The following is a 20,297-nucleotide window of genomic DNA, read 5'->3' on the forward strand; positions in this document are numbered from 1 at the left end:
TTCCCTTTCAGACACGTCCTTCAACTGGAAGATGTCGATACGCCGGGCAAGCAACGTGCGTCTTTTCGCTAAGTTGACCACCTTCCCGCAGAACGTGGTTTGTCTCAGTGCGCGGGTCTGGGAAGAGCGAATCGAACTTTAATTGCTATTGCTTGCAAGAGTTTGGAGTGCCTCACTCAGCCTGGAGTCTGGGACTGATCCGAAGAAGCAGCGCAGAGGTGGATTAAGTCCATGATTTGCAATTTTAGTGACAGTAGGGGCTAACGACATTTGACACTCCAATATACAGATGTAAACGAGCTATTAAATGGAAGTGAATGGTATGAACCTTGGCTGGCGCCTGTTCATCAGCGGTCTGGTGACGTCTCAGCAGAGGCGGTTCGCGCTGACGTGATTACGTCAGAGTTTGGAAGTTGAGGTCAAGAAGTTGGAGCTGCCGCCCTGAGCTTCAGACAGCAGAAACCCAATTTATTTATTTATTTTTAAAAAATTTTAAAACAGTCCTTGCTAGCGGAAGATATTATTGGTTCTGGCTTCCTTCAGCTGTCAAACATGTACGGCGTTTATTTCGGCTAGTCTGGTAACGCAGTGCGCGGTAGGTACCGGCCTGGAGTCGGGCCTTGCACTGTCACTCGGCTGCGCATGCGCGGTCCCATCGAGTCTTCCGCAACGCTTCGACAGCAACCCTTTGTGGAAATGTTTCCAGGACGTTAGGAATAAAAATAAATCAGTATGCCATCTGATGCTCAATTACAGCATAAGCCAAAATTGTTGCTTTATCATTTATTTTGCGGGAAGTGACAGGAGCACATTGTAAATCTATTAAACCCTGAATTTAGGGAGTGACAGCGACTCATTTTATGTGGAATGAACGGTTGGTTTGTCAGTCGTGCAGGTCTGTGTTAATAATTCAAGGTGATTTTTATTAACGAGGAAATATTGGAGATCGTCATCAATGCCCATCTTTAGAGGAGTTATTAAACTGTTGCTGATCGTTATTGAACACGGAATAATGGGAAAAGCAGCAGCAGAACATATTGAGCTATTGGATTGGGGACAAGACGAGGAATAAGATGTGTACAGACAGGGGGAATCTGAAGGCAGGAATGGTTCAGAATAAAGGTCTAAATGCCTCTTGAACTGGAAAGCCATAGTGTCCTCGTTGTACCATCGGAGGTCAACGACTAAGAAGGCTTGTCAGTTTAATAGCTGGTCATGTCGCACTGAGCATGCTCACCATTCAAGTGTGATGCGGATCTTACAATCTTGCAGTGTTCATGCTCCAACAGAAAATAGTCGTAAGTCTCCTCAGTATAAAACATCCCTCCTTTTTTTTAAAAAAAATAAAAGATTTATTAAGATTTCTGCATTTGCCATTAAGAATTAATTATTCTAATTACACAATTGCAGTTCTATATTCTTTTCAGCGGAATCGCACTGGTGGGAGGATGTTTCTCCACCTTGTTGCGTCTGTTTGGTTCAGTGGTGTTAGTACACTTATGGGTGTTGGTGTTGTTTGCCTCGGTTCTCCTGTTGGCTGCTGTTCTGTTGTTACGGTGCTTTTGGTTGGGGTTTCTACTTGCATTCCCTTACAAGTTGTTGGAATTTTAGAAGCTGCTGGTGGTTCTGGCACTTTCTATGTCAGATCTGGTGTTGGGCGAATGTGGGTCCTGTTTCATCTCAGCTGCCTGATGCGTGACCTTGGCGTCTCAGCTTTTCTAACAATCATCACTGGCTCTTGAACATGGACATGCTGCCCTCTGAAGAGTTCTGGTTGTGCATGTTAATTATAATGTTGACGACTTCCCTCTTGTATATTAGTCAACTTTCTTCTTGTTTCCTCTTGGTCGTCTGGTGGATGGATTTTGCTTGGCAGGGTTGTCTTGTACTTTCTGCCATTCAGAAGCTCTGCTGGGGATTTCATATCAGTTCTCAAGGATGTTGCTCGCAGTGACAGAAGAGTGAGGTAGGGATCTTACTTTGTCTCTCAACACTTTGTGAGAGTGCGTTTAATTGTCTGTACGTGCCTCTCAATGAATCCATGGCTGTTGGGGTAATGTGGTGATGGTGAACCCGTATTCTGCAGCTATTTCTCTGAATTCACGAGATGTGAGTTGGGTCCCATTGTCACATATCACTTGTTCGGGTATCCCCTGTTCTGTGAAGAGTGCATGTACTGCAGCAGTGATGGTTGGTGCTTTCAGCTCCTTCACTTTCCTAATGAAGAGGAATTTGGAATAGTAGCAGGACACAATCAGATACAATTCTTGGTTTTCTGTGAACAAGTCTGCTCCCACTGTGTGCCATGGCCTGGGGGATATTTCCATGGGAATCATCTCTTCCTTTTGTTGTGTATTTCTGGCATGCCGGACATGTAGCCACCATGTTTTTGATGTCCTTATACATGCCTATCCAGTAAACTGCTGACTTTGCTCTAAGTTTGCAATTCTCCATACCCATGTGGCCTTGGTGTATTTTCTGGAGAATTTCTTTTTTCATTGTCTCTGGTATTATCAGCCGAGACCCTGCCAGCAGTACACCATTCTCCAGGGATATGTCGTCCCTGACAGACCAATGCTGACCAATACTGTTTTATTATTTCTGACCATCCCTTTATCACTTGTTGGGAGAGCAGCTGCAGCACTTCATCCTTTGCAGTTTCTTCTTTAATCAGGTTTAGTTTGTTACTGATTACCCTGACGAGATGATGTGCCTTGATCTCCATGTCTTTCATTTCGTATTTTTCATTTGGGGAAAGATGTGACAAAGCATCAGCGAGCATCATTTTCTTTCCTGGCCTATATTTCAAGGTAAAGTCGTAACATTGGAGCCGGAGGAGTTGCCTCTATAGTCTGGCTGGTGCCTTGCTTAGGTTCTTTTTCTGGATGTGTTCCAGCGGGCAATAATCACTCTACCAGAAACTGTCTCCCATAGAGGAATTTGTGGAATTTTTTGCACCCATATATGACTGCCAACAGCTCCCTTTCAATATTGACATATTGGATCTCTGTTGTTGTGAGGGCTTTTGAGGCAAAGGCTATTGGTTTTCCTTCCTGCACCAATGCTGCCCCAAGGCCTCTAATGGAAGTGTCTACTTGTAATGTGACAGTTTTTTTTCTGTCATAGTAGCTCATTTCTACTTCACTGCAGACCTCTTCCTTAAGCTTGTCGAAATTTTGCTGATGTGACAGTGACCACTGAAACTCCACATCCTCTTTCAGCAACTCTCTGAGGTTGGCTGTGTGGTCTGACGTGTGGGGTGAAGAAACTCATATATTGAACCAGACCGAGGAAGCTTCTTAGATCCTTTATGTCCTTTGGGTGTTCCATTACCTTCTCTGGGCTTGGCCTGACCCCTTCAGGTGTGTACACCATTCCGAAGAACTGTCACTCCTCCACCTTAATGATACATTTGTCAGGATTGAGCTTGATGCCAGTTCCTCTTATTCTCTCCATGGCCTCACATAGGTGGAGATCGTGGGTTTTCCCGTATCTACCAAAGATCTGGATGTCATCTGCGATGACAACACTGCCCTTGCAGCCCCTGTAGGTCTCATCCATCTTTTGCTGGAAGATGTTTTGGCTCACCTTTAGGCCAAAAGGTAGGCGCAGGAACTTGTACTAATCGAATGGAGTGTTGAACGTTGTGAGCAGTGTCAATTCTTCATTCAATACCCATTCTTGGCATCTAGCTTACTGAAGATTTTGGATCCTGCGAGTTCAGAAGTGATGTCTTCCAGCATTGATATTGGATAGTGCTCTCTTTTGATTGCTTGGTTTAAGTCTTTGGGGTCCAGACATATTCTTAGGCGGCCATTCGGTTTTTCTTTTACTACTATAGATTTGACTACTTTTGCTATTACTCATTTTTCTTCCATTTCTTCCAGCCCCTGCTCGAGCCTTTGTTTCAGCTCTATTGGCACCTTCCGTGGAGCACGGATTATTGGTTTGTACTTTGGGTCTATAGTAATGTGGTATTCAATGTTCCCAAAGCACCCGACTTTGTCATCAAAGCATTCAGGGTACATGTCCATGAGTTTGGCCTTGTTTGTGATCAGAGGGCATTGCTCAAGCGGGGTGTCACTATTAATCATCTTGGACAGGTTCTTCTCCCTGATCTCATTGTTTACAGAGATTAGCTGTAATTCTTGACAACTATTCAGGTCTAGGATTGCTGGTTCGTTGGCGTCAACCACAAAGAATGTGCATCTGATGCTCTTTCCTTTTGTCTGCCTTTTATTTGGACTTTTCCTAGTTGTTTAATCACGGGGCCATCGTAGGCTGTGAGAGTGACATTTACAGCTTCTAGTGTGCCTTCTTCTGGGTACCCATTCTTTATGTGCTTGGGGAATATCTGGTGGTACAGTCTAAACAGGAGGACATTGCTTTGTGAACCAGTGTCCAACTTTATTTTCAAGTTGAATGTTGTTGGTTTGTTTCCAATCTTTCTTTTCACTTGGATCATGGTGTGCAATTCATTTTTTTTCTTCTTTCCCTTTCTTGGACATCTCATGGAGGAGTATTGTTTTGATGCCGAGCATCAGTGAGTCGGAGTCACTGCTGTCACTTCCCTCGATGTGGTGTACTTTCCTTCTGTATTCTTGGTTTCTCTCTCTTTTCGTGTCAGACCTACACATCTTTTCCCAGTGATTGACCTTCCCACAGGTCCTTCACTTCGAACTATACGTGGGGCATTTCTTGCGGTCATCGAAGGGGTGTATTCTGCCACACCTCCTGCATTTCTCGGATGTTTGCGACTTTCTCTGCATGCACTTTATGGCATCGACCCTTCTATCTCTGTGCTGCACGTTGGCCTGCACGGAGAGGGATTGCATTTGCCTCCTAGTGGCCTCGAAGGCCCTAGCTACGTCTGCTAGTTTCAAGCTGTCTTTTCCTATGAGAGCTTCTGCACCTCAGGATGAGCGCTTCCACAGATTAGTTGGTCGACTATTCTTTCCTCTATTTCTTTGAACTTGCATTTTGCTGCCATGTTCTTTAGCCTTGTGAAGAAATTATCTACTGACTCATCAGGCTCTTTTTTTAATCCCTGGAAATCATAGCGCTTTATTCTATGGTTGGATTTTGGATCCAGATGAGAGGAAAATTTTTCAAATATCCTTTCTGGGTTATTTTCTTCCTCTTCAACCAGCTCCCAGCTATTAAACAGGTCTAGTCCTCGCTCCCCTGTCCAAAAGAGGATGTAACTAACTTTTTCCTCTGATGTGACTCCCTTGAGGAAACTTTTGAATGTCAGGTTGCACTTCTGCTTGAACTTCTTAAAAAATCTCTATGATGTCGTCGGCTTCCCCGTCCATGACTGAGTGTAACGCTGCTGCTGTGGCCATTTTCTCCTCCAGCTCTGGTAGTCAGGTAATGGTGCTGTTTTTTTGTTTCCTTCTCTTCATGTTTATTTTGGTTTTGGTTTATAGTGTTTTTTTTTTAATATGATGTGGGTTTCTATCTATCCCACCGCTGCCACCATGTTGTGTCCTCATTATACCATTGGAGGTCTTAATAAACATTAAGAAGGCTTATAAGTTTAACAGCACAATTCTTTCCTCACATTAGGTTGCTGGTCATGTATTGATACAATGTCTCACTGAGCATGCTCACCACTCTAGTGTGATGTGGCTCTTACAATCTTGCTCCAGCATAAAATAGTCCCAGTGTGTAACAGTATCAGAGGGCTGATTGCTTAAACATATGCTGCCAATGGTTGAGATATTAAATGCGAGACCCAAGTTTAATCTTTCTTTTAGATAAAAGAGATCATTTAGTATTTTAACAAAGATGAACAGGGGTGTTATCCCTCAAACCAGTCTTCAGCTCCATGTAATATCAAGGAACCATGCAAAGAGCATGGGACCAGGCAACATTAAAATGTTTCTAGAACTAACTAGATTGTTATTGTATAAGTACAACATCAGTATCAAACCAATATTGGCTTTTTTTTTAAAAAAGAAGGGCGTCAATGTATGCTTGTTTGTTTAGTTTATTTTATCAGTAAGGTGTTATTGAGGGTGTCCTGCTCACTAATGTCTGGTTTGTGTTTCAGTCAGAACCGTTTGCTTTAGAACCATATTGCAGCCTTAATTCAGAGTCAGAATTTATTGTCATGAACAAGTCATGAAATATGGTGTTTTGCGGCAGCATCGTGGTGCAAATATTCATATTATAATCGTCTTACAACATTGCTATAAATTTAAAAAAAAAATATTTATAGTAGTGCATGAAAAGTAAGGCAATGTCTTTGATTCACTGATTATTCAGGAATGTGATGGGAGTGTGGAAGAAGCTGTCCTTGTGCCATTGAGTGTTCGTCTTTAGGCTCCTGTACCTTTTTTCTGATGGTAGCAGAGTGAAGAGGGCGTGGCTTGGGTGGTGGAGGTCTTTGAGGATAGAGGCTGCTTTTTAAGACATCACTTCATCTAGATGTCCTTGATAGAGTGAAGTCTGGTGCCTGTTATGTCACAGGCCAAGTAAACACCCCTTTGGAGTTTATTCTTGTCCTGAGAATTGCCACCTCCGTACCAGGCAGTGATACAACCAGCCAGAATGCTCTCCAAGATAAACCTGTAGAAGTTTTTGAGAGTTTTCACTGACATACCGAATCTCCTCAGACACCTCACAAAGTATAGCTGCTGGCTATATCAGATCAATAGAGATGTTGACTCCCAGGAATATGAAGTCCTCGATGAAAACTGGGTTATGTTCCCTTGACCTCCTTCTGAAGTCCACAATCATCTTAGTTTTGCTAATATTAAGTGCAAAGTTGTTGTCGTTACCATTCAACAAGCTGATCTATCTCCCTCGTGCAGGCTTCCTCATTCCCATTTGTGATTCTGCCGACGATTGTGGTGTCATCAGCAAACTTGTAGATAGCATTGGCATTGTGCCTGGCCACACAGTCATGGTTTCAAATATAAACCAAACAGCTGAATTCAAGATTGAGGTAAGAGTGCCTTTTATAGACATCAGAACAATATTTGACTGAGTGTGGCATCGAAGGAAAATTGTTTTGGTTGTTGAGACATCAACTGTCCCTAGCAGGAGTTCCACAGGGTAGTATCCTGGATGTAGCCATCTTCAGTGGCAGAATCAATGAACATCCTTCTGTCATAACGTCAGAAGTAGGTATGTTCAAATCCATTTGCAGCTTCATTGTATACAAAATAGTTCATGCTTGCATACAGAAAAACCTAGAAAAGATTTAAGTATGGGGTAAGAAGTGGCAAATAACTAAGGCCAAGGTGAGTATAAAGGGAGTGAGAGAAATATCATCTGGCGAGCCAAATGCTGAAAGATCAGGATTTCTGAATAGTTGATAGCAGATTGTCAGTTTTATTGTTCATGGAATCATAAAGAAAAATAATATTGTATTCTTCCCAGTGTTTACTCTGTTGAAATAAAAACAAACCTGTTTGGTTATAATTTTGGATTTCCCAATATTTGCAATTTTTAATTTATTACTCGTGTTTGTCTAAATTTAAAGTTATGATTGGTTGCAAGGCTGACACTGCACGTACTTTCTCGATTTGGCTACAGACTAAGGTGACATAGCCTCAAGATTCAGGGAAGCAGATTTAGGATAGAGATAAAAAGAATCTCTGGTTGTCTGTGATATTCTGATGGCACTCTGACAATAAATCTGTACTCTGAAATGAGTAGGAGCTGATAATCTCAGAGAATCTATGGAATTCTCTGCCCAAGGAAGCAGTTGAGGTACCTTATTAAATGTATTTAAGTTACAGACAGATTTTTGCTTAGTAGGTAAATTAAGGATTGTGGGGAAAAGGCAGGTAAGTGGAGCTGAGTTCATAGACAGATCAGCTATGATCCTATTAAATGATAGAGCAGGCTTGATAGGCCAGACTATTTCTTATGATTTATTAAACTTGTTACCTTTTGGTACATTATAGGCCTACAGCTTTACAATTGCAATATTTCCTTAACTGGCTTGCTGAAAGTGGATTGCCCTATTACCTTTCAAGTACTTTGTTTTACGATGGAATAAAGAGTAACTGTTCTTTAGCATATGCACAAGATTTTTCTAAATGATATTGATATATTTTTTTATTCAAAGGATTAAGATGGAAATGAGGACCAGGCATTAATGCACTTGCATGGGGTGCACCTGAACTGGAGAGGGAAGCAATATCCTGTTACTCAGGTTTTCTAGAACTGTTGGGAAGAGTTTAAACTAGTTTGGGAGGGGATTAGGAACACAGAGTGTAGTGGGTGCCTGGATTGCATTGCCAAGGTTGGTAGGTGAGTCTGGAACAATAGGAGCATTTAAGAGACTCTTAGACAGACACATGGATGAAAGTAAAATGGAGGGTTATGAGGTAGGGAGGGTTTCGTTTTTTTTTGTAGGTACATATTGGTTGGCACTGTTTTTTTTCTTTGGCTTGGCTTCGCGGACGAAGATTTATGGAGGGGGTAAAAAGTCCACGTCAGCTGCAGGCTCGTTTGTGGCTGACCAGTCCGATGCGGGACAGGCAGACACGATTGCAGCGGTTGCAAGGGAAAATTGGTTGGTTGGGGTTGGGTGTTGGGTTTTTCCTCCTTTGCCTTTTGTCAGTGAGGTGGGCTCTGCGGTCTTCTTCAAAGGAGGCTGCTGCCCGCCAAACTGTGAGGCGCCAAGATGCACGGTTTGAGGCGTTATCAGCCCACTGGCGGTGGTCAATGTGGCAGGCACCAAGAGATTTCTTTAGGCAGTCCTTGTACCTTTTCTTTGGTGCACCTCTGTCACGGTGGCCAGTGGAGAGCTCGCCATATAATACGATCTTGGGAAGGCGATGGTCCTCCATTCTGGAGACGTGACCCATCCAGCGCAGCTGGATCTTCAGCAGCGTGGACTCGATGCTGTCGACCTCTGCCATCTCGAGTACCTCGACGTTAGGGGTGTGAGCACTCCAATGGATGTTGAGGATGGAGCGGAGACAACGCTGGTGGAAGCGTTCTAGGAGCCGTAGGTGGTGCCGGTAGAGGACCCATGATTCGGAGCCGAACAGGAGTGTGGGTATGACAACGGCTCTGTATACGCTTATCTTTGTGAGGTTTTTCAGTTGGTTGTTTTTCCAGACTCTTTTGTGTAGTCTTCCAAAGGTGCTATTTGCCTTGGCGAGTCTGTTGTCTATCTCATTGTCGATCCTTGCATCTGATGAAATGGTGCAGCCGAGATAGGTAAACTGGTTGACCGTTTTGAGTTTTGTGTGCCCGATGGAGATGTGGGGGGGCTGGTAGTCATGGTGGGGAGCTGGCTGATGGAGGACCTCAGTTTTCTTCAGGCTGACTTCCAGGCCAAACATTTTGGCAGTTTCCGCAAAGCAGGACGTCAAGCGCTGAAGAGCTGGCTCTGAATGGGCAACTAAAGCGGCATCATCTGCAAAGAGTAGTTCACGGACAAGTTTCTCTTGTGTCTTGGTGTGAGCTTGCAGGCGCCTCAGATTGAAGAGACTGCCATCCGTGCGGTACCGGATGTAAACAGCGTCTTCATTGTTGGGGTCTTTCATGGCTTGGTTCAGCATCATGCTGAAGAAGATTGAAAAGAGGGTTGGTGCGAGAACACAGCCTTGCTTCACGCCATTGTTAATGGAGAAGGGTTCAGAGAGCTCATTGCTGTATCTGACCCGACCTTGTTGGTTTTCGTGCAGTTGGATAATCATGTTGAGGAACTTTGGGGGACATCCGATGCGCTCTAGTATTTGCCAAAGCCCTTTCCTGCTCACGGTGTCGAAGGCTTTGGTGAGGTCAACAAAGGTGATGTAGAGTCCTTTGTTTTGTTCTCTGCACTTTTCTTGGAGCTGTCTGAGGGCAAAGACCATGTCAGTGGTTCCTCTGTTTGCGCGAAAGCCGCACTGTGATTCTGGGAGAATATTCTCAGCGACACTAGGTATTATTCTATTTAGTAGAATCCTAGCGAAGATTTTGCCTGCAATGGAGAGCAACGTGATTCCCCTGTAGTTTGAGCAGTCTGATTTCTCGCCTTTGTTTTTGTACAGGGTGATGATGGTGGCATCACGAAGATCCTGAGGCAGTTTACCTTGGTCCCAACAAAGCTTGAAAAACTCATGCAGTTTGGCATGCAGAGTTTTGCCGCCAGCCTTCCAGACTTCTGGGGGGATTCCATCCATACCTGCTGCTTTGCCACTTTTCAGTTGTTCGATTGCCTTATATGTCTCATCCAGGGTGGGAACCTCATCCAGCTCTAGCCTTAGGGGCTGTTGAGGGAGCTGGAGCAGGGCGGAATCTTGGACTGAGCGGTTGGTACTGAAAAGAGATTGGAAGTGTTCTGACCATCGGTTGAGGATGGAGATCTTGTCGCTGAGGAGGACTTTGCCGTCTGAGCTGCGCAGCGGGCTTTGGACTTGGGGTGAGGGGCCGTACACAGCCTTTAGAGCCTCGTAGAAACCCCTGAAGTCGCCAATGTCCGCGCTGAGCTGTGTTCGTTTGGCGAGGCTAGTCCACCACTCATTTTGGATCTCCCGGAGTTTGTGCTGAAGATGGCTGCATGCGCGACGGAAGGCTTGTTTCTTCTCTGGACAGGACGGCTTTGTAAGGTGAGCCTGGTGGGCAGCTCGCTTCTTTGCCAGCAGCTCCTGGATTTGCTGGCTGTTTTCGTCAAACCAGTCCTTGTTTTTCCTGGAGGAGAAGCCCAGTACCTCTTCAGTGGATTGCAGTATGGTGTCTTCAACTGATCCCAGAGGGTTTCAGGGGACGGGTCCGTGAGGCGGGTTGCAACGTCGAGCTTTGCTTTGAGGTTTGCCTGGAAGTTTCCTCTCGCTTCGTCTGACTGCAGTTTTCCAACATTGAACCTCTTTCTGGGGGCTTTATTGTTCCTGGGCTTTGGCTTGAAGTGAAGGTTGAGCTTGCAGCGAACCAGCCGGTGGTCAGTGTGGCATTCCGCGCTAGGCATGACCCTGGTGTGGAGCACATCTTGTTTGTCACTTTCTCGCACCAGGATGTAGTCCAGGAGGTGCCAGTGTTTGGATCGGGGATGCATCCAGGTGGTCTTAAGGCTGTCCCTCTGCTGAAAAAGGGTGTTTGTAATGACAAGCCGCTGTTCTGCGCAGAGCTCCAACAGGAGGCGCCCATTGTCGTTGCACTTGCCGACGCCATGCTTGCCCAGGATTCCTGGCCAGGTTTCTGAGTCTTTGCCGACACGAGCGTTGAAGTCGCCCAGGATGACAACCTTGTCGGCTGTAGGGGTACGTTGGATGAGGTTGCGCAGGTCGGTGTAGAACTTGTTCTTTTCTGCTGGTTCCGCCTGGAGGGTTGGAGCATAGACACTGATGAGGGTGATGTGACGCTTGTTTTGAAGTGGGAGTCGCATGGACATGATTCGGTCCGAGAGGCCTGTCGGAAGGTTTTCGAGTTTGGAGGCAATGAAGCTCTTGACCATGAAGCCTACACCAGATAGGCGTCGTTCATCCGAAGGCTTGCCAGACCAGTAGAGTGTGTAGCCCGCGCCGCGTTCTTGGAGGCTGCCTACATCTGCCAGGCGGACTTCACTGAGAGCGGCTATGTCGATGTCAAGTCTGAGGAGTTCATGTGCAATGAGGGCAGACCGACGTTCAGGTCGGTGGCTGTCAGTCTTGTCTAGCATGGTTCTGATGTTCCAGCATGCTAGCTTGAGTTTGTGAGCATCTTTTGAGGGGGAGGACGTGGAGGGGGAGGACGTGGAGGGGGAGGACGTGGAGGGGGAGGACGTGGAGGGGGAGGACGTGGACCTGTCCTCGGGCCTGCGCAAAGGAGCTTTTAGGTGGAGTGCAGTGCGCGCAGTACTGGCCCCACCCTTTACACCCATGGTTCGTGTGCCGTGGCCAAGCAAGCTGGGACGTGGCAGCGAGGTCCTTGGGTCGTAGGTTTTATATCGGAGTGGCCTTCTCCTATGCAGGTTTCTTACCCGGGCTGGAGGGGCCTGCCTCCCCTCCTAGGTCGGTCCATACTGCCCGGACCGGGGCCGAGGCCGCCGCAGTTCACCCTGTGCCTGGACTGGGGCCACCGCCTCCCACTCCCTGCCCGGACCGGGGCCTCCGCCTGCCTCACTCGACCGAGGCCGGGGCCGCCGTCTCCCCCTTGCTCCTGCCCGTATCGGGGCCGCCGCCGTCTACCCTTCGCCCGGACCGGGGCCGGGGCCGCTGCTGCTCTCCCTGTGCCTGGACTGGGGCCGCCGCCTCCCACTCCCTGTCCGGACCGGGGCCTCCACCTGCCTCACTCGACCGAGGCCGGGGCCGCCGTCTCCCCCTTGCTCCTGCCCGTATCGTGGCCGCCGCCGTCTACCCTTCGCCCGGACCGGGGCACTGTGGTGATATGTAATTACACCACTAGGTCACCAGGGGTCATACCGGTGACCTTGTATATAATGCAGTCCAGAGCTACAGTCTAGCCTTCCAGGTTTGTCTTGCAGAGAGGCAAGACCTCTTAGTGTACATATTAGTTTATTAAAGCTGTCTTATACTCGCACTGCTGGTGTGGTTATTGTCAGTACAGACACAACATTGTTGGCTGCAGGAACTGTACTGTGCTGGAATGTTCTATGTTGCACAAAAATATGCACTGATTAACAAACTTTATTTTGTGAATTTGTCTTTGTGGATATTTCTAAATACTGTACACACAGGCGTGAATGTAGAGTAAGAAGTAAAATATGAAACTCGGTTGGATTCTCCGGCATTGTGTTTTACTGTGAATGTAGACTGCTTATAGCATTGACCTGAGAGCGCTGAAGAACTACTATTAGAATCTTTGTTATCATCAGCCTCTTGAGGCAAGTACTGGTATCCAACACTAGCATAACTGAGCAAAAAAACAATCTTAAAACTGCTAGCAGTAATCTGTTACTAAACAGATGTTGAGGTTATTGTGATTTATTTTAAATCTGCGATAGTTCTAGTTAATGTTTGGAAGATAAAGGATGTGTCATTTAGATATTTAAATCAGTCAGTCCCCACTTAATAGTTTACTTTGTCTTTCAGCCAGCAAGTGAAATGCTGAATCTTTTTGGAATTCGAAAGAACCCTGAATTATCCAAGAAAACCACAACAACTGAGAAAGAGGTAGATGGATTTGTCATTTTGGGTAAGTTGAAATGTTTTGCATTTCCTGTTTTTGTCGTAAAGTTTTACCTGTTCTCTTGGTCTATTCTATGAAATAAAAGATTAACTATTTACCCATTGAGAGGTGGAGTTATTCTCTAATAGCATCTCCAAAACTTTATTATCATGTGTTTGGAAATGAGACCCAAACACCAAGCATAATTTTGACTAAGTTTGAGCACCACAAGATAAACAAGTCAAAGCATGTGACTTTGGTTTGGAAAATTGCAGTTTTTTCTTTTTTCCACTGTGTGTCATGCAAGAGTCTTTGAAAAGAAAAAGTACAACTCAAAAGCTTTGCAGCAAATTAAAATTAGGAACCAGCATGGTAGGTTCTTTATAAAACAATAAGATATAGGAGCAAAATGGGCTATTCAGCCCATCGAGTCAGCCCTGCCATTTAATTATAAGGTGATCCATTTTCCAATCTGCCCCACTGCCATCCATTTCCTTATAACCTTTGATGCCCTGGTTAATCAAGAACCCATCATTCCCTCTCTTAAATACACCCAATGACTTGGCGTCCACAACTGCCTGTGGCAACAAATTCCACAGATTTACCACCTTCTGGCTGAGGAATTTCCTGTGCATTTCTGTTGTCAGAGGACAACCTGCAAATGTGGGGTTATGCCCTCTTGTCTGTCTAATGTATAAGTGGCATTTCTGTGTAAGGATTTTGTTGGAAAATGGTTATTTTTACATGGATGTTCTTATTTGGTGAATGTTTCATAACATTAAATGCAGAATAGATTTGGAGTCTTAAAAATTTGGTTCCATAAAATAGATATTTTCAAATATTTTAAGAATCACAATACTCCATTTTGTGATCCAGTATACATCATTTATACAATGCAGTTTTTGAAATGAACAATTTAAATGATGCTTGATATTTCCTTGACATTAGAAAACTATGGATGCACTTTAAATATCATTGATGCTTGTGTGAATCCTTTTTTTTCAGATGAGGAAAGGTATTAGAATCAAACAACACAGAAATGGGCTCTTTACCACTGAGTCACTGGTGCTACGGCATAGAGGCCTTACAGTTGTTCATCTGTGCTGCCCCAATCTCAGATTATTTCACATTTCAGATTAATTGTCAGAGTACATGCATGACATCACAGACAATCCTGATTATTTTTCCTGCGGGTGAGGCAGAATTACCACTTATTGGTCGTGCAAAAAAAATCCATTCACAATAACTGTGCATTACAGAGAGGGAAATGACCTGAGTTGAGGACCCCTGGTTGAGCCCATTAAATAAGCCCATGGTTGAGTTTATTGTTTATGATTCTCATGGTGGAGGGTAACAGCTGTTCCTGGACCTGGTGGTGCAAATCTTGTGGCACTTGTACCTCTTTCCTGATGGTAGCAATGAGATTCTTTGATTCTATTTGATACTTCGATCTGTTTTGACTGGTAACTTGTGCAATAGATGAGAACATAATTACTTTTGTGTCGAATGCCAAGGATGACAACCTGATAACACCAATTTGTTTACAGTGGTATCCAGAAATGCCAGTTTTGGATTGAATGCAAGTTTAAGAACAAAATACAGTTATCCATCTTTTTATAGTGATTCCCAAAGTGGGTGCTGCTGTCCACCAACCCCCCCCACCCCCGACCCTGTGGGCAGTGGAAAGATCCAAGGTGGCGATGAAGGAAAAGGGAGTGGTCTGAACCGAAGTCTTGTTATTATTCACTCTGCTGCAAAGATCAATGAAGAAACCAATGTAGTAATTTTCTGGATAAACTTGGGGTGGCCGTTGTGAGCAAAATAAACAGCGACAAAGCATTCTCATTAGAACTAATCTTGGTGGCCGTCATGTTGAACTGGCATCACTATACCCCGCTCAGTGCCAGTGCCGCCACTAACTCCCTTCTCAGTGCTTCCCCTCCCTTCCCCCCCCCACCCAGCGCCATTGTATGGGGGGGGGGGGCTGCTCAGAATGTGGTCTGGAGGCCAAGGGGGCGGCATCCCAAAAATGTATTGGAACCACTGATCTATTAGGACCAGTTCTGTTGAACACCATATTAAAGAAACATACAAAGTTCCTCAAATATACTCTCATTTAATTGGAGATAAGTGTTATCTTTTAAATAACTGTCCCAAATTTATCTAATCCTAAAATAACCACATTGATATTAGAACTTGGGTTTGACTATGGTTGAAGATGAATCAAGATCAAGTTTTTTTTTAATCATCTGAATGTCCGAAGTCCCATCGAATCAGTGTTCTCCAATTCTCAGTGGAAAAACTGTGCAAATACTCATCCAGATATAAAACACCTACAGACTTGGGTTATTATTCTCTCATCATGTCATGAGATTTTCCACCTCTTCTCTATGGTGCAACTCATCATTGTTGCTGATTGAGGCCATCTACTGCATGTCATTCTGTTAGAGATGGATCTGCTGTTAACAGTCGTGGGTTAGTAGCATGATGAACGGGAAAAGGCTGAACACACAGCTCTGAAGCATGCCAGTGTTTTGCTACCCACCCGGACAGACTGTGGCCTTTCCATTAGGAAGATCAAGATCTAGTTACAGAGAAGGGTGTTGAGTCCCAGTGAGGACAGCTTCTCCACCAGCCTCTGGTGAATGATCTTATTAAGCACCAAACTGAAGTTGATGAACAGCAGCCTGGGATTTGAGGTGTCATTCTCTAGGTAGGTCATTCTATGAATCTCTCCAGCACAAATCCTGAACTTGAAAAGCAAAATCAAAACTACAGTACTAGAAAGCTAAATTGAAAACAAGAAAATGCATGTCAGGCATCAAATTTAGAGAGAGAAAACCAATTGTGGGTTCATGAACTTTTCAGGAGAACCTTTACAACAATGTTTGAACCTGCATTCACAAAAATATTGATATTTTCATTTCAGGAACATTCTAGAATATATTGAATTCAGATAATGAATTTAAACCACAGCTGGAATGTGAACAAGATTTTTCAGTTGATATTTCATTGCAGACAGAGATGTATGGTGTCAGGCTCTCTGACTTCCGATGAGATATTAAACTGATATTGTCATATTCAGGGAAGAATAGAGCTGTTTCCATGGTATCTCACACAATGCTTTTCTCTTAACCAGCGGTGCAGAAACTGATTTTTATCATTCACCTTCATACTTTCTGAAAGACTTTTGTTTGTGAAGTGTGACTATTTTTTTCCCTATTTTACAACTGTGATTATGGATTAAACCATACATTTGAATGCAAATCACTTTGGAATACTCAGATTTTAGACAGCACAGTACCCTTAGAAAATAGAGTTGTTCCCTCACAGCACAAGTGACCTGGATTCAATCCTGACCTCTGGTGCTGTCTTTGTTGGGGGAGGAAGGGTTGATGGGAAAATGGGGAGAATAAAATGTGTTAGAGTGGGATTAATGTAAAAATGAGAGCTTGAACATCAGTGTGGACTTGGTGGGCCAAAGGACTTGATTCTGTCCAGAAAAGACGAGATAATTTGCTGTACAATGGAAATATCAGTAACAGATATTTGTCTAAGGGTATTGTACCTAAATGCTCAGAGCATTAGGAACAAAATAGATGACCTTGTTGTACAGCTACAGATTGAAAGATATGACATTATGGCCATCACTGAGACATGGCTTAATAATGGATGTGATTGGGAGCTGAATGTCCAAAGGAACACAGTGTATAGGAAAGATAAAGATAGGCAGGTAGATAGAGGTGATGGCGTGGCCCTGATGGTAAGCAATGATATTAAATCACTAGAAAGAAGAATCATGGGGTCAAAAATGGTAGTATCCTTATGGCTTGAGTTAAGAAGTGCAAGGGTCAAAAGGACCCTATTAGAAGTTATGTTCAGGCCCCCAAACAGCATTGAAGAAATGGATTACGAGCAAAGCTGGAGATGGAAAAAGCATGTCAGAAGGAGAATGTCAAAATAATTATTGGGGATTTTAATATGAAAGAGGATTAGGAAAATACTGGATCTCAGGAGAGAGAGTTTGTAGAATGCTTATAGGATAGTTTTTTGGAACAGCTTGTCGATGACCCCACCAGGGAATCAGCAGTTTTGGATTGGATGATGTGTAATGAACCTAAGGTGATTAGGGAATTAAAGGTAATGGAACTCTTAGGAAGTAGTGGTCATAACATAATAGTGTTCAGTTTCAAATCTGAAAAGGAAAATCTGATATCAGTTGTGTCAATATTTCAGTGGAACAAAGGGAATTACAGTGGTATGAGAGAGGAACCGGCCCATGTTGACTGGAAAAGTAAGCTAGATGGGGGAGATAGCAGAGCAGAATTGAATATGTGTATAAGAAATAAAGAAAGCGCAGGATAGATATATTCCAAGTAAAAGGAAAATTATAAATGGAAAAATGGCACAAATGTAGCTAACAAGAGAGGTTAAGGCTAAAATAAAAGCAAAAGGGAGGGCATACAAGGAAGCAAAAATTAGTGGAAAAACAGAGGACTGGGGAAACTTTTAAAAACAGAAAGAGACAGAAAGTCATTAGGAAAGAAAAGATGAATTATGAAAGGAAGATGATAGAGGTCTCAGAGAATAGAATTAAATACAGTCATGATTAGTAGAGAGATATTGCTTAGTAAGATGAATGGACTAAAGATAGATGTCACCTGTACTGGATAAGGTGCACCCACGGGTTCTGAAGGAGGTGGCTTTGGAATTGATTTTCCAGAAATCAATAAACTTTGGCATGGTTCTAGAGTATTGGAAGATTGCAAATGTAGTTCTGCTATTTATGAAAGGAGGGAGGAAGAAAAAAGGAAATTATAGGGCTGATGTCAGTAGTTGGAAAGTTATTGGAGTTGATCCTCAAGGATGAAGTTATGAATTACCTCGAGGTGCATGGCATGATAAGTCCTTCATGGTTTCATGAAGGGAAGATCCTGCCTGACCAACCTAATGGAATTTTTTGAGGAAATCTCAGGTAGGATGGACAAGCGAGAGGCTGTGGATGTTGTGTATTTGGATTTTCAAAAGGCCTTCGATAAGGTGCCACATAAGAGGCTGCTTAATGAGAGCCCATAGAATTACAGGAAAGATATTAGATTGGGTAGAGCACTGGTTGATAGGCAGAAAGCAAAGGGTGGGAATAAAGGGATCGTGTTCTGGTTGGTTGCCAGTTACTAGTGGTGTTCCGCAGGGGTTGGTGTTAGGGCCACTTCTTTTCACAACATATATTGATAATTTAGATTAATGAGTGAAAGGGTTTGTGACTAAGTTTGCAGGTGACACCAAGATAGGTGGTGGAATAGGAAGGGTTGAAGAAACTGAAAGGTTGCAGAAAGACTTGGACAGCTTAGGAGAATGGGAAAAGAAATAGCAGATGAGATACAGTGTTGAGAAATGTACAGTTGTACATTTTGGAAGAGGAAATAAACAGGCAGATTATTATTTGGATGGGGAGAAAATTCAAAATTCAGAAATGCAAAGTGACTTGGGGGTCCTCATGCAGGATAACCTAAAGGTTAAACACCAGGTTGGATAACAGTTTTTTAAAAAAAGCGAATACTATGTTGGCATTTGTTTCAAAGGGAATAGTGTATGAGTAAAGAGGTGTTGATGAGCTCAATGTGGCATTGGTGAAAACTCATTTGGAGTTCTTTGTGCAGTTTTGGGCCCCTTATCTTAGAAAGGATGTAATAATGTTGGGGAGAGTACAGAGAAGATTTACCAGGATGATTCCTGGAATGCAAGAACTAACATGAGGAACACTTAGCGGCTCTTGGACTCAATTCATTGGAATATAGAAGAATGAGAGGGGATCTCATGGAAACATTTTGAATGCTGAAAGGATTGGACAGAGTAGATGTGAATAAGAGGTTTCCCTTGGTGGGTGAATCCAGGTCAAGAGGACAGAATCTTTGAATTAGAAACAGAGTTGAGAAATTTCTTTAGTCAGAAGGTGGTGGATTTGTGGAATTCATTGCCACATACATCTGTGGAGGCCTGATTATTGGGGAAGTTTAAAATGGAGATTGATTGGCATCTAATTAGTCAAGGTATCAAGGGATATAGGGAAAAAGACTCGAACTTGGAGCTAGATGTGAGAACAGTTTAGCTCAGGGTGGACTTGCGTAGCAGACTCGATGGGCCAAATAACCTACTTCTGTTTTGTGACTTTCCCTGACACTAAGAGGTGAAATACAGAAATAAATCAACCAATAATTTCTTATAATTATTAACTGTTTAGCCAATTAAAACATATTGATATTGTGAGTAAGATTTTTAATTTTCTGATGTAGATTCAGGAAGCTATTGAATTCCAACTGTCATATCCCTTTGTTGATACTCATTCTTATTCCTTCGACTCCAAGGCTTTGCTCAGAATTTAGTTTTATTTCTTTCCTAAAGCATTGTCCTAAAATTCTTGACCTGACTAGATTTAGGATTTTATCATAAGTCCTTATGAAAAGTATGCTCTTACATTCACCTCACTACTTCCATTATTAATCCCAGTTTTTGCTCTTTTTATAACTAACCCAACATTGTTTATCGACCCATTCATAGAGTTAACCCTGAACTAAAAAGATTGTGTTCAATCATAGGATGTGAACATTGCTAACAAAGCCAGCATATTTATTGTATATCCCAAATTGGTTGAACTCAGTGACTTGCCACCTCAGATGGTAACCATTTCAATCTTTAAGATAATTCTGTCGTGTAATGGTTTTTTAAAAAAAATACTGCTACCAGTTTTCACCATTAACTACACACAGGTGTATTTTACAAAATTTCCCCCCTCCCCCCCCAAAACAAATGTACTATACAATGTTCTTGAATATGAGTAGAGTGTGAATGAGATGCAAGAAATATACAATAATTGGATAATAGGTTGTATTCTTGTACAGCCCATGAGTCTATGAAGCTTTCAGTAGAGACTGTGTCAATTAGGCATTTAGTGGAGTGGCTGTTTACCTTAACAGTCACTATGGAGTTTCTAAGCTGGTGAGGTCTGTCCTGATCTAGAACTATCGAGGCTAGAATTCCGGAGACTCCGTACTCATCCCTTGAGTAGCCTCCACCATCCTGGGTTGCCCGCGGGTAAGATGGTGTTGACCTCATGGTGCAGCAAGATGGTGCCCTCCTTCCTCCTCTGATGACGATGGCACCATTTGAATTTGAGTTGCGACAAGATGGCCACCGCACCTTTTCATGCTGTTTGGCGTGTAGCACAGCAAGTGGGTTCAGGT

At 43.5% G+C, this 20,297-nt stretch overlaps 1 protein-coding gene across 10 annotated transcripts in view; it reads left to right on the forward strand.

Annotated features, from left to right (window-relative positions):
• Positions 1–20,297, forward strand: part of umad1 (UBAP1-MVB12-associated (UMA) domain containing 1) — an 87,875-nt gene continuing 67,578 nt past the window's right edge. Inside the window, exons 1-3 of one of the 10 annotated variants that reach the window (XM_069913721.1) lie at positions 396–595; positions 6,819–6,952; positions 12,981–13,083. In XM_069913721.1, the coding sequence (XP_069769822.1) occupies positions 6,911–6,952; positions 12,981–13,083 (145 nt within the window). In that variant the 5' untranslated portion in view covers positions 396–595; positions 6,819–6,910. Of the gene's footprint in view, positions 56–395; positions 596–1,243; positions 1,299–3,743; positions 5,371–6,818; positions 6,953–12,980; positions 13,084–20,297 lie in introns of those variants that run through there. The other 9 variants (XM_069913722.1, XM_069913723.1, XM_069913724.1 and 6 more) reach the window with 9 other exon arrangements.

This window comes from Narcine bancroftii, chromosome 1, assembly GCF_036971445.1.
Source record: "Narcine bancroftii isolate sNarBan1 chromosome 1, sNarBan1.hap1, whole genome shotgun sequence".
In the NCBI taxonomy this organism is placed as follows: domain Eukaryota; kingdom Metazoa; phylum Chordata; class Chondrichthyes; order Torpediniformes; family Narcinidae; genus Narcine; species Narcine bancroftii.